The sequence below is a fragment of the Miniopterus schreibersii genome (genome assembly GCF_964146895.1).
Source record: "Miniopterus schreibersii genome assembly, chromosome: 9".
In the NCBI taxonomy this organism is placed as follows: domain Eukaryota; kingdom Metazoa; phylum Chordata; class Mammalia; order Chiroptera; family Miniopteridae; genus Miniopterus; species Miniopterus schreibersii.
The window spans coordinates 46,995,206-47,010,353 of record NC_138118.1 but is presented as its reverse complement, the minus strand read 5'-3'; the positions used below and the strand labels follow the sequence as shown (position 1 = coordinate 47,010,353).

The 15,148-nt window shown below is 35.0% G+C and overlaps 1 protein-coding gene across 4 annotated transcripts in view; it reads right to left on the bottom strand.

Moving 5' to 3' along the window:
- The window catches only part of PHTF2 (putative homeodomain transcription factor 2), a gene marked incomplete at its 3' end in the record, with an annotated part of 131,609 nt that overhangs the window by 96,324 nt on the left and 20,137 nt on the right, over positions 1-15,148 (bottom strand). For all 4 annotated transcript variants that reach the window (XM_081147181.1, XM_081147182.1, XM_081147180.1 and 1 more), the window contains one exon: positions 7,307-7,386. In XM_081147181.1, coding sequence (XP_081003307.1) covers positions 7,307-7,351 — 45 coding nt within the window. In that variant the 5' untranslated portion in view covers positions 7,352-7,386. The remainder of the gene's footprint in view (positions 1-7,306; positions 7,387-15,148) is intronic.

Here is a 15,148-nt window from a genome sequence, read left to right as displayed (position 1 = left end):
TAGGTTAAGTGTCAAGGTCAAATTTTATTTATGCTAAATCACTCTGATGGCTGTGAGGAGAATATATTTAATTGGAACAAGAATGAAGAAATAATGAAGGGATATCACAGCAAATCTGAGCAATATTTAGGAGTTAATAGTAACAGATGGTGACTGGAAGAATAAATTTAGATGAAACTTTATGTGAGTTCCCACAGTGCTTTAAAGATAATTCTACCGTAGCACTTCCCATAAAGTATAATAGTTATTTGTTTGCATCACTGGGACTTGTTTTAAGACAAGTACTCAGTGCCTGATACACAGAAGGTCCATCATAAATGCTATTTAAATGTTGACGGGTACAAATTCTACCAGGACATTATTTTTCATAGAGAGAACGTCTTGGTAATAAATCTATAATCCTAAAAGTTAAACTATATTGGCAAAACAAAATGTATTGAATTTTTCCTATATGAAGTCGATGTAATAAGGTTTCACCTAGCAATTTTCCCTAGTTTTATACCAGTAAATAAAAATAAACAACAAAACAAAATGTTACAGTGACCATAAACAGTGATTTAAAATATATCGTGCTGTCTACCATTTTGAGATTGAAAAAATATGATATCATTCTTCTGATTCCCCAAAGCTCTAAAAGAATAAATTTAGTAAGGCCACTTTACTAACTTTCTCTTTATATACTGTGTTTTACCTGTTTAGAGCTACACACCAACCTACCTCTCCACAAACCAAGCAAGCCAGAACTCCTTATCATTCTAAACCCATCATGGGGAGGAGAGGGCACCAAAAACAGAAAGCAAACTAAACAAGAGTTCTCTTTAAATGACCAGGTATAATATGTCCTAATAAGGATATTAATTTGGGGCAAAAATTCAAATGGGAAATTTTTAGGCTGTATACCTTCTCCAACATTTAATTCTTGTGAATCAATCCTTGGTATTGTATTAACAATTTTTATTTGAATAAACTCTATGGGTCACTGGCAAAGAACAATTTAGCTTCTAAGTTACCCTGCTGCATAGAATTTATAAATGTCACTCTTTGTGGAGCTATAAAAATACAGCAGGTTATTAACACCAGTGTTTTAGACACTCTCAGGTCTTTCAAAGTTGATACACTGGCCTAATTTTAGGCTGCCAATGGCAACCTATCAACTTACTTTACCACCAAGTCTGTTACCATGGTTAAAGAAAGGCTGACTATAAGATATTTGGAATATAACTGGCAAACATTATATCCTTGACTAACATTTCTATTTGAAATCTATTCATCAGAAAATGAATGGCTCAGTGGTTGAGCATCGACCTAGGATCCAAGAGTTTCCTGGTCAGGGTACAGGCCCAGGTTGTGGGCTCGATCCCCAGTCGGGGGTGTGCAGGAGGCAGCCAATCAATGACTCTCTCATCACTAATGTTTCTATCTCTCTCTCTCCCTCTCCCTTCTTCTCTCTGAAATCAATAAAGATATATTTTAAAAAAAGAAAGAAAGAAAATGAAAAAGGTTAAAAACTAGTTTTTCAGTAGTATGTCATAAAGTTTTTTTCTTCCCAACTCCCAACAGGAATAAGTTTTTCATTAAAGATTTTCAACTCTATTCAAATAATATTGTTTTTTGGTTCTCCTTATACCTTTGTAAACACCTGCTTTAATTTTTAGGCACTGTATCTAGCAACTGCTATAGGCAAATAAAGGTTTTCTTTTAATGAGATAACTATTCTATTTATCAAAGAAAAAAGTCATAAGCAAATAAGAAAACTGCAGTATTTCAAAGAATTTAAGTACTATGCAGAAATTCCTAGTTCTGACAAAGTAAAGTATTTGCAAAACAAAAATGAAAACTTCTATTATCATATACTCAACTTCTAAAGAGGAAACAAAATAAATACTAAGCATTTGGGTATTTATGTATTCACAGTATCTAAACATGGTGAAAATATGTCTCAAAAACCTTGAAAATAGAAAAAGAATTTTCTGATATTGTTTTTGTGAACCCAGTACTTTTATATTCAGGAGTACTGAATATATATATCTGCCTGGAGTCTATAAACATTACTGTGTAGCAGCCCAGAAGGATATTGCTAAGGAATAGTACAAGGTATTTTTTTTTCCTATTTTCCATTTCCTTTACCCATGGGAGTTTAATCTGCTATCTCAGTTAAGTACAGGTACTGCTCATTCAAAAAGTGAAATTCTGTAACTCATGGTGTAGCTGACAAGATCTCTAGACTAGGTAAAAAACCAAAAAAACACACAAGAGTTAATTAATTTCATGTCTCAAAATGTCCTGAAAAACTGAGGCTCTTTCCATCTTTGAACTCTGCCATCTTCAGCTTGCTCTCAAGCTCCACTCATGAGAGCAAGTTGACAACAACAGCTTCAAGCAGCAGAGCCTCATCCACCAATGTCTAGAGACAGGAAACAGATACTCTCATTTCATTCATTTACCTTTGTTAAATTACTTAATATGCGTAAAGCTCTTAGAAAATGCACATAATAAATGTTATATAACTTCTGCTATTATTATTATTATTATTGTTGGGTCTCTTTTTAAGAGATGACTTTCTTAGATGCCTTCATGTTTCATTAGCTAGAACTGAAATACAGGTACCCTTTCTAAGCCAGGAAATAGAAGTCCATGATTGACTTAAGACTAATCAGGATTCACTGCCTCTGACACATTAGGTAAATACTCCCTGGCCATAAGGCTCTATGGAGGATAATGAATTCCAAGGCAAACATTTCTTCCAACAGGGAAAAATGTCAAGAATAGTTTTGCATGAGAAATCCACTTTATTCCATTCCTCCACACATCCTTTCTTCTTACAAAGCTATGAATAAGAGCCTGGAGAGGTGCCTCGGGGCATGTTTCCACAACATGGGGAAAGTTTTCTGTGGTAGGAGGAAATAAGCCAACTCTAGGAAAGCAGGGGAGGGAAAAGAGACAGATAGAAACACTTGATGGTGTTCCGGTGTTGCGATTCACCACTTTGCATGGTTTAGTTTGAAAGCCAATATATGTCCTCATTTTGTTAAGACAGTCTGTCTTAACTGCAAAAGAAAGGAAAATCTTAAGTGTAAATAACAGCTGTTTTTGGAGTTGGAAAGCTGAGATTTAATACTTCTTAATCATCTGTATGGCCCTGGGCAAGTTATCACTTTGAAATACCCTACTTATGCACTTAGTGTACACACAGACATGCATACATACAAGCACATATGCACAACTAAACTTTACTAAAAAGGGAGAGAATTTAAAGTTCCCAACTAGTAATAGGTGACAGCAGTTATCGGTCAATTTCAAGTTATTCAGGCTAGTTTCTCATTTATATTACTAAATAAACCCCACTGTTAGCTCATATTTAGAAGCCATTAAACATATTTATTCAAGTTTTCTTGCTGGCTACTGACTCCATAAAGGCAATGATCAAGATCTATATCATACAGTTCTTCCTCAGTTCTATAAGCTAAGTTCACTATTTTACTATCTCCATATAGTGTTACTAGTGCTTTTCTTTCCTTTAAAATTTGGGGGTTATTATGGGTCACCCTTTTCTAATATAATCTTCTGAAAATACAACTTCATTCTCTCATAATTTCACCTCCATATTTACAACAGAATCCTAGGGGGTCATTCCTTTTTTTAAAGGAATACTTAGTGTGTCAATTATTTTTGAACCTGTAAAAAATAAATAATCCCCTTTCCTCAGGAACAAAAAACTAGAAAGATGACAGCAGAGTACTGTGTTACAAAAAAACCATTCAATAGCCCAATATTAATCAAAACTATTCTGGTTTCTCCTGTCACCATTTTTAAGGCATTAATTGTTCCTCTGAATTAATGACTGAATGTTTCAAAAGAACATTCAAATTATTCTTGACTATGGATGACGACAAGTACAAAATGAAGTTTAAAATGAGATATTAAAGAACTTTAAAAACCTCAAAATCAAAACAAACTATGTAGAGAATAATTTATTAAAAGGTACCTGATAAGTAATTAAATCTTCTACATATATTTTAATACTTTAAAACAATTTGGTCGTATTTATTTTCTCCTGGGAATTTCACATCTGATTTTAGAGCTCAGTTTTACAACAGTCCACAAATCAAGTAATGGTATTTGGGCTAGCTAGTGTTCAGTACTCAAAACAAAAACATGAAAATGTTACCATTTTCAAGTAGGAAAGATGACTCTTAAAGTGAGTTACAACCAAACAAACAAATATTCAAGAAAATCAGTGTGAACATTTCTTGATTTTTATCTATAGCAATACCTCTTAGTATAAGCTGGATACTACTTAACAAAAATCAAAGAATGTCAAAATATTAAAACTTTTAAAATCATCTAATCAGGACTTCTTCATCTAGGGTTTAAATCAGATGTGAAATTCTGTTTAAGTGTACGTTAAATACATTTTTCTGGAAATAAGATCCTGGAAATTAAAAAATTTCATCACAATTTCAAAGAGATACATGATTGAAAAGAGACTGAGAACGATTATCTAGTTAATGTAGAGATGTGAGACTCAAAAAAATGAAATTATTTTCCCATAGTCAAATAATCAGCAAGTATCACTTTTGGTACTTAAGCCTCTTTTCACTGAAACATAAACAACTCTAAAAAGACTTTTTTTGTAAACATATATTTAAGAGAAAAACATATCTGTATGACCTAAATACAGAGAAGGGAAGTCTCAGGATGATGATAAAAAGAATACCGAGATGGCAGATGAGAGGTATAACTTCAAGAACAATTCATCCAGAATAGAGCAGGAGGACAGAGAGTTCTAAGAGGGCCATTCCCAAGAAAGAAAAAAAGAAACTGATAGAATACCTGAATGTGACTGACTGCAACAAAAGGAGTTTTACAATTCCAACAGATTTTGGAGAATTAGAAAAGCCAAACAAAAGGGGGGGAAAGTTGCATAGACAAGAAATATTATAGTACATTACATGACACAGCTCTAAACAATGCATATACAAACATAAGCCCTGAATACTGATTTAACAACAATTTATAGTCACTTGGAGGATGGGGGGAGTGGGGAGGGTTTGAGGGGAGCTCATAAAAAAGCTAAATCTTTATTATACAGTTGAAAATCAACAAATAACATCTACAATAAAATAATCAAGTAAAGGCAAGGTAAATATGTTTAAAAACAAAGAAAATACCATTAAATAACCCCAAACAGTGTTATTCAACAGAGCACTAATGCATTTTGAGTAGGGTAATTCTTTGTTATATGGGGTTATCTTAGAGCACAGGTCAGCAAACTGAAAGCCGTGGGCCAAACTAGCCCATTGCCTATTGTAAATTGTTTTATTGGAACACAGCCATGCCCATTCATTTCATTCATTTACGTGTTGTCTGTGGCTGTTTTTGCACTATGACATTAGTGAGTAGTTGCCACAGAGATCTTACTGCCCAGAAAGCCTAAAATATTTACTATCTGGCCCTTTATAAGAAAAAGTTTGCCAACTCTTGTTTACTGAATTGCATGTTAGTACTCCCTCAAAAGTAATTATGAAAACCAAAACTTCACATCCCACACTCCCCAAATCCCTACTAGTAATGAGAAGTAGAACTTGGTTTGAGAACCACTGAGTTATAAAAAATTTAAAATGTTTGTCCCTGGGGAGCAGAACTCAGAGATCGGGTAAGGACAGGCAGAGGGAGCACTGGAGGCTGCTTCCCCCCCACCAGTAAGCCTTGAAACATTAGTTAATCTTTTCAAAGTATTCACATTTCTTCAAGAAAATTAAATTTTAAAGAAAAAGAAAAAATACAGAGGAATCAAATCTAGTTAATGATTCTGGTGACTAACATAAAATGTGTGATTACATTTGCTAGATATAAATTGTGACATCTGTTATATTTGCTCTGGAGAATATTTTGGTTGCACACATCCAAAGCTGCTAGGTAAATAACCCTCAGATAAGGGTGTCACTGTGCTAACTTATATAATATTTCAAACCCCTCGGATCCCAAGAAGAGTCAGTCATGCTAGTACGTTCTACAAATGATCTTCAGTAACGTCTAAAATGTTTAACATAAAAAAGACAAATAGGTAAAATGTTTAATAAACATTACCAACTCTCATAAGTAGAAATTAAGAGAAAAGCTTTCAAAGATCTATGTAGCAAACAAAAAGTTTTTGTTTTGATTTTCTTTAATTCAGTTTTCTTTTAAATTGATTGGAAGTTTAAAAGTAAAGATGACACTAAAATAGAACCACAAAAGAATGAATTAACAGTATGATCAACACTTCCATTTAGTACTTCCAATTTAGTGCTTTATATGAAAAATGTGATACTGTATATCTCCGGTATGTTCTACCCAGAAAAGAAATTACACATCCAAAAATAGGCAGTATCCTTAGATTTGACTAATCTTTAAAGTGTTCTAACCACCACTTATTTCCAACTCAACTAAATTTTAAAATTATCTTATCTTCCCACACACATGAAAAGCTTTAAATATATTTTGTTAATAGGGACCTGAAGAATAGGAATGAAAAATGTTTTAAAATGTGAAAATAAACATAATTCACTACATACACCAAAAATCTAAGATACTACATATACCAATATACATTTTAAGGAGTGTAAACATTCTTCAGCAGTAAACAGTACACTATTTTCAAAAAGGCATTTATTTTCTTGAACTTTATAAAGAAAACATTACATTGGTAAAGCATATTTTGAAATGTATAGGATGACACAGCTAGTTAAGTAGTTACAACAATAATCCTAAAACATCAAAATAAACAATGTAATATTTCAGTTCGGAAAATAAAATCCTCCAAAGGTTTATTTTACTGAAAAGATTCATCTGTTGAGCTGTAACTTATAATAAAAAGATCAAAGCTATAGTTCCTCTTCTATAAAACAGTTACACAATTTTATAATGGCTCTGCTAACCTAGCTTTCTTTGAAAAGAAATACAAGAAAAATTTTAATGCCTTTATAAAATGCTAATTATATTCACAATCCTGGACATTATAACTGAAAATAAATAATCTAGCTACTTTGAAAATGTGGATTAAAAACTGGAGAAAAAATATTTTTAGGCATCATCCTTCTAATTTATTGAGAAGTAAAATTGGCACAAGGAAAACCAATATATTATTCCCCTTTCCATTCAAAAGACTTTAAGTCTATTTGTCATTATTTTAGGTAATATTTGACATAAATCCATAGTGTGTGTGTGCGCACGCACACACACACACACACACACACACACATACACACAAGCAATTTTAGAATAAAAACATTTAAAAGGTTAAAAGCTTTGATTATCAACTTACTTTTTTTTGATACCAGACTATAGCATCAGTTACTTTGGACGCCATTTATTCCACTGAAATCACACATTCGTCATTTTAAGCTGTTCAAGAGAGAAAAACATACAAATGACTTTACTTCCACCTTCCAAAAGGAAACTGAGCAACATGCATATCTAGCACTCTGGTTACTTGTACAGCAAAGGGTGTATGACTACACTTATATTACACCCTTCCTCATTACTATTTTAGCAACAGGTTCTCTTAAGTAAACAAAATCAGTTGCCATAATAAAAGGAGGATCTTTCTATGTGAATATAACACTTGAATTTTCTTACAAAATAGTTGAATTGGGTTTTTTTTAATTAGCTTTTTAAATAAATTTCAGAATTTCCTAGGTTATACTGGAAATTTTTCATTTATAAATTCATATATGATAGGAATTCACTCAGTAACATGAGTTTTGCTGAGCTTCTATCTAGGAACTAATGTTAATTACTGTTGCTAAAAGTACTGTTGATAGAGATGCCAAAATTTATAATCATATTTCATTTTCCCTGATACTCAGTAAACATAGAATTGAACAAGAATCAAATTGAAGAAACCTAGCTAATTTATATTAAATACTAAGCCAATATTAATTACATAGGAATAATTAATATGAAGGACTTCCCAGATACCACAGTTTGCTAATATTTAGAAATTTACCACAGACCATTTTATATGCATCTTTTTTGAGTTTGTCTAAAAACAGTTTTCACAGAATTAATTCCAAACTGATTCCAGTAATACTTTTCTAGCTGTAAGACCAAGCTGGATGGAGAGCACCTCTAGTATGGTGTTAAGAATAAGCCTAGCCCGGCCAGGCGTGGTTCAGCGGTTGAGCATCGACCTAGGATCCAGGCAATCAGGGTTCGATTCCCAGTCAGGGCACATGCCCGAGTTGTGGGCTGCAGCCGATCAATGACTCATCATTGATGTTTCTCTCTCTCCCTCTCCTTTCCTCTAGGTGAAATCAATAAAAAATATATTAAAATAAATAAATAAGCCTAAACAGGTTCAAACACAGACACTTGCCCCAGAACTTATTACAGGCCAGGATCATTCAAGGACACCAGATGTCAGGGAAAACCTGGAAATAAAGCACCCAGCTGAGCTGATCCTAGCGCATGCAGATCTGCAACTGGAGAGATTCTACCACAATTTGCCCAGAGTCAACAAAATATCAGAGGTTTATTTATCATTCTTGGGCATATATCAGGATTCAAATGTAATCATTATTATCAGCAAGTTAAAATGTTCAGATGATCAACCTCTAAAACTTAAGGTAGAATTTACTTAATGCCTATATTTTTGACAGTGCTATAGATCATTTTATTACCTTACCTAAGACACTGATTCCATCTTTACCAAAAAAATGTTTTTATTGATTTCAGAGAGAGGAGGGGAGAGGGACAGATAGAAACATCTTAATTGGCAGCCTCCTGCACACCCCCTACTGGGGATTGAACCCACAACCTGGGCATGTGCCCTGACCTGGAATAGAACTGGTGCATGGGATGACACTCAGCCAACTGAGGCACACCAGGCAGACCTAATTCTATCTTTAACTGATCAAATTCAAGCACACTATGCTTTGAAATTGCTGAAATGCATATGTTATAGGAGGAGCAGAGCCAAAAGACCTGGATTCAGATAGTCTTCCTCTATCTAGTGTGTAATAATGGACTTAATCTCTTGGAGGTCAGTTTCTTTTACTTGTACAGTAGGAAAAACTGTATCTACCCATCCCTTGACAAGAAAAAAAAAATCTGAGATGTTCTAAATTAAACCTGTAGCTGCTGAACAATGAGAGAAAGTGCCAGAAAAGTCAGCCTGTTAATAGCTGTGGACCAACTCTGATAAAAGACTGCTCACATTCCTGTATATCTGTTGGAATTCAGGATAAATTTCCAGGTGGCTATTTCTGCAATTATCCAAAAGAGGAGAGCCAGGCACAACAGAACCCCAGGAGTCTCCATTTTTTTATTTACACATGAACTTTCCAATCTGCTGTCCACAACTAATCCACAGGAGCGGACAGGATACTTCCTTGCAGGCTCCGCTGCACCTATCCTAGAACTAGCCCCATTTTTCCCATCCTCTCTGTCTATAGTTAACATAAATTCTTTCAAATGGCTTCCCCCTACTTGTATAAAAACTCTTGTAAAACCCCAGGATGACTGACAGGAAATGTCTTTCCTACCTAGGCATGCTGGTAGTGATTTAGGCTCCATGCTCAAACCAGTCTTCTTTTTGTTTTTTGCTGCCAATGGCCTAATAAACTCTTTTAAAAAGAATTTCAGCCGTGGAAGTTAAAACTTTTTGTTTAACATCCTTATAGGGGCTTTGTGACTGATAAGATACTATACATGAAATGCCTACCACAGCCCAATACATAGAGTAGGTTACAATTATTTTTATTATAATATTATGCAATCCAGGAAATGGCAAGTATTTATATTCCCTTTTTAAAACATGAAAAAGTTTAGAGAAGGAATACATGCAATCACTTTTTGTTGACCTTTAAAATAAAAATAGCTACCTGATTATCATAAAATCACAATGTCAATTCTCAACTACATACACATGGATTATTTAGATTTCAAAGGTCACCTCCAGCGAAGTTTCTCAGCCAGGTATGGCTACCTCCATTTCTCTCACCAGGGTTTTCTGTGGAAGCCTTCTCTTACTGACTATAGTGTCCCATTTTGTTTTTTCTGTCCTGGAGTCTTCTGGGGGTGATTCAATTGGCTTTAGCCAAATTTCATTCTATAGGTTTGCTCCACTGATTCTGCTAGGAGAATATTCAGTACAATATTACACCTCCATTATATGGGTGGGCAAAAGTAGGTTTACAGTTGCTAGTATGGAAAATTCAAATTAATAAATAATAATACAAGAATAAACTCTGTATTTTGTGTATTCCTAATGTATTTTGTGTATACATTTGCCCACCCCGGTATTTGTTTGCCAAGACAATCGTGTGTATTTTCCAAACTGATTATAACCCTCTCTTACCACTCCTCGCCCCACCCTCGCCAAAAACAAACTAAAAAACAAATGGTATAAAAAGTATGACAATATCAACTTATCACTTTACTCCGCCTTTCACTTTACCCAATTTTTAGGGTTATTCCAGATTATCTACCAAAATAAAGACCCTTTTACAACACCTCAGAAGAGTAAATGATATGCACTCATATGCAAAATGTGAAAGGATATTTTATTAACCTAATCTATTAAATGTATGAGATTTTTAATATATTTAAGGAATACTTAAATGGTCACAAGTAAATACTAACAATTTTTTTAAAGCTTCAATGGAAGTGAGGAAAACGTTGCCAACTTCAAATAAAATGATCTGAAAGAATTTTTTATATACTTTTGTTTACACCAACCTACACTTAGAAATAACTTTCAAAAATCAACTATAACAGTACACTAGGTATATAAAATGCTTTAAAATGTTTCAATTATATTTATTTGGATTTAGAGAAGGAAAAATTCAATTTTATTTTAAAACACACACCTTCTTTAGTAATGGTAAAGTTTGCTCTGCAAACTCATTTAATAGTTTTTCCATTGTGTCAACAATACTTCTGTGACACCAAGTGGCTCATATCTATTTTTAAAACAGGTTTTACAGCATGCTGAGACAGATTTCTGAATCAGACATTTGACAAAGTGTACTCAAAGACAAATTTCAATGAGTATAAAAAACAAAAAGCAATAAGTAAACAAATAATTTTATGAATAAAGATTACTTCTAAATCCTTTCTTTGATTGTGACAGTCCAGGAATACAGGTTTATAGTCTCTATTATGTTAGTTCATGTTATATAACTTTTAATGCTAAATTATGATATTAAAGTTAATTTACAGAGAAAAAAGTAGCATAGAAAGATTACTGGCTATCTTGAATACAGAATCTTAATCTTTTTCAATCAATGAATCTGATGGATGGGTATTAAGATATAAAAATAACCCAATAATAAAACCACAGAGTTAACTGCAGACATAACATTTCAATCTTACTATAGTTACACTGAGGTATTTCTCTCTCTTATTTTGTGTGAGAATGATTATGAATAATTGGGGGGGGGGGTGTATTTTCTTGAATTTATTCAGGTGACATTGGTTAATAAGTTTATATAGGTTTCAAGTGTACAGTTCTATACATCATCTGTATATTGTATTGCATGCTCACCACCCAAGTCAAGTCTCCTTCTGTCACCATTTATCCCCCCATACCCTCTTCTATCTCCCACATTCCCTTCCCTCTCGTAATCACCATACTGTTGTCTGTGTCTCAGTATTTTTGGATTTTTCTTTTCTTAATCCCTTCACCTTTTCCACTCAGCTCCACAACACCTCTTCTCTCTATCGTCTATCTATGAGTCTGTTTCTATTTTGCTTGTTAGTTTATTTTGTTCACTAGATTCCATATATGAGTGAAATCATATAGTACTTATCTTTCTCTGACTAGCTTATTTCATTTAGCATAATGCTCTCCAGGTCCATCCATGCTGTCACAAAGGGTAAGATGTCCTTCTTTTTTAGGGCTGAGTAGTATTCCATCATGTAAATGACCCACAGCTTTTTTATCCACTCATATACTGATGGACACATGGACTGCTTCCAAATCTTGGCTCTTTAAAAAACGCTGCAGTGAACAAAGGGGTGCATATATTCTTTTGAATTAGTGTTTTGGGTTTCTTCAGATACATTACCAGAAGCAGAAATGCTGAGTCGTAAGGCAGTTCCATCTTTAATTTTTTGAGGTAACTCCATACTGCTTTCCACAATGGCTGCACCAATCTACATTCAGACCAACAGTGCACTAGGGTATCCTTTTCTCCATGTCCTCACTGGCACTTGTTTTTTGGTTTTAAAATGATAGCCATTCTGACAGGTGTGAGGTGATATCTCATTGTGGTTTTAATTTGCATTTCTATGATGATTAGTGAGGTTGACAATTTTTCACGTGTGTATTGGCCATCTGTATGTCCTCTCTGGAGAAGTATCTATTCAGGTCCAATGCCTATTTTTTAATTGAACTGTTTGATTTTTTGTGTTGAGTTTTATAAATTCTTTATAAATTTTGTATATTAATCCCTTACCAGATATATCACTGACAAATGTTCTCCCATTCAGTGGGTTGTCTTTCCATTTTGTTGATGGTTTCCTTTCTGGTTCAAAAACTTTTTTAGTTTGATGTAGTTCCATTTTTCTTTTGTTTCCCTTACCCAAGGAGATACTTGTATATCAGAAAATATACTGTAGAGAGGGAAGATATCTGTACTATAACAAGAAGCAGAGCACCCTTGGTTCCAGGCAGAGACTGGATTTACAGCTAAAATACGGCATAGCTAGCTTGGAAAAACAAGAGAAATATACCTGAGTGGTCATATTCTGAGTAAGGGGGAGAGGTTTTCCAGCAGGGTGGGGCAATTGCTTCCCCCTCAGGCAAAAGCTGCTTGGAAGGTAAATGTCTGCCTGTGAAAGATGTCCTCTGCAATATCGGGGAATTACTCAGCACAGGAATCCAGAGGGGTGCCCTCTGAGCTCTATCTCCAGAGCCCACAACCCTAGATTCTCTTCACACAGCTCCAGTACACTCTGCTCTCCCTCTGCTGCAGCCCAAGGTGAATGGCTGCACACAAAACTTTGTGCATTGGCTCTTTAAGAGGGTCCCTGCATTTCCAGCTGTTTCTCCCTAGCAGACAGAAACCCTGCTGCTTTTCACAGCCAGATGTTATGTGGGAACCTTTCTCAGTTCTGGTGCTCTTGGCTGGGAAGCCCAGCTTGGGGTTTAAGCTCCCAGCTCCCAGGTCCTCAGTGGGAACCCCCCACAGCTGAGATATCCCTTTGGACCTTGAGCTGTTGCCTGTGGGAGCCTGGCCAGCCCTCTCACGCCTCCACACTTCCTACCAGTCTCTAGGTAGTCTCCACTTTTCCTCCTTGGTTATGAGGGTGCTCTCCAGCTTGTCTTAATTTCAGTTCATTATTCAGGATGGTTTTTCTGTATTTTAGTTGTAATTCCAGTTTGGTCCAGGAGAGTGTCAGTGTAGCTTCCACTCAGTCCATTGCCATCTTTAATCTCTCCTGGACATTTTAATGATTTTCATTCTTTGTATCCATGACCACGGTATATGTTTCCACTTATTTGTCTTAGATATCTTTCTTCAGTATCTTATAATTTTCCATGTACAGGTCTTTACAATTTGGTTAAATGTATTCCTAGATTATTTTTTTTTAAGCAGTTGTGAATGAGACTGTTTTCTTAGTTTCCCTAGGAAAATGCAAAGCAAATAGCCATACATGTTATTTGAGTATATGTAAACACTCTTAAGGGAAAAAAGGGGCATCTTTCTCCCTTTGTTTCTCACTAAGCGCCCAGTAAATTATAATATGCAGTAGAGGAAGTAGAGCAGAGGGGAAAAAAATGACTAAGCATCAGGAGAATTAAGTTCTAGCTATGTCCTAGCTATGTCCTTTTTAGTAAGTTACTGAGTTCTCTTGGACTCAATTTCTCACCAATACCACCTTGTCAAACATTCCATAATTCAATAAAACTTAACCAAATAACAATATTAATAATGTACAGGAGTTCTTCTAAGTTCCTTTACTATTACTCCCAAAAACATTAATACTAGTTAAATAAGTGTTATATATGTGGAATTTAACATGGCAGAAGCTGTTACGACAAAATAGAAAACATGTTGTTATTAAAAGGTGGTTTATGTAAATATCCTCAGGCCTCAACTAGTTGTTATCCTCTTCAACAGCCTTTATATCACTCCCGACTGCCCTTAGAATCATATTAGATTCTACCCTTCAGAATTATATTTAGGCCCTCTAAAATCTCACCCTGACCTACTTACCCAACATTATTTCTCACCATCTTCTCATATGTCTTAAGTTTCATCCATAGCCCATTTCCTACACTTTTCCACCTCTGTGCCAAAATGAACATTTCTTTTTCCAAAACAAGGCTGATTTCAAGAAGGCCTCCTAAATTCCACTTTCTCCACAAAATTCTCCACTAAAGATTTCTCATCCTGTTCTGTGTTCCCATTACACTTATATTCTGTTTTGAACAGACTTTTGTGAACTTGTCTATATATGCCCTCATCCCATCCATAGATTCTTAAAGAGCAATTCAATGTCTTTATTATCTCTGCATTATCCTACAGCTTTTTGTATATACCGCTGACCCTTGAACAACATGGGAGTTAGGGGAGCCCAACCCTGCTGTTGAAAATCCACCTATAACTTTTGACTGCTCCAAAACTTCAGTAGTCCCTCTGTATCTGTGGGGAGGAAGAATTGGTTCCAGGATCCCCACAGATACCAAAATCTGCATATGCTCAAGTCCCTTACATAAAATGGCATGGAACAATGCATACAGTTGACTCTGCGTATCTTCAGATTCTCAAAAGCTGATCAAAAATACTTAGCTCAGCCCAAGTGGCTCAGTTGGTTGAGCTTAGTCCTGTGCACCGAACGGTTGATGATTCGATTCCCCGTCAGGGTATGTGTGGAAGGCACCAATCAACGTTTCTCTCCCACACTGATGATTCTTTCTCCCTTCCTCTCTCTAAGCATGCCCTTGGGTGAGGATTAAAAAATAATAATACTGTCTTAGCACTGCAGTTGGTTGAATCTGTAATGTGAAACCTGGGGACATGGAGTGCCAACTGTATATTTATTGAAAAAAATCTGTGTATAATTGGACTAACACATTTCAAAGCCAAGTTGTACAAGGGTCAACTGTATTAAACAGTTACAAACCAAATAAAAAGCTGCCAACGAAAGCACCATC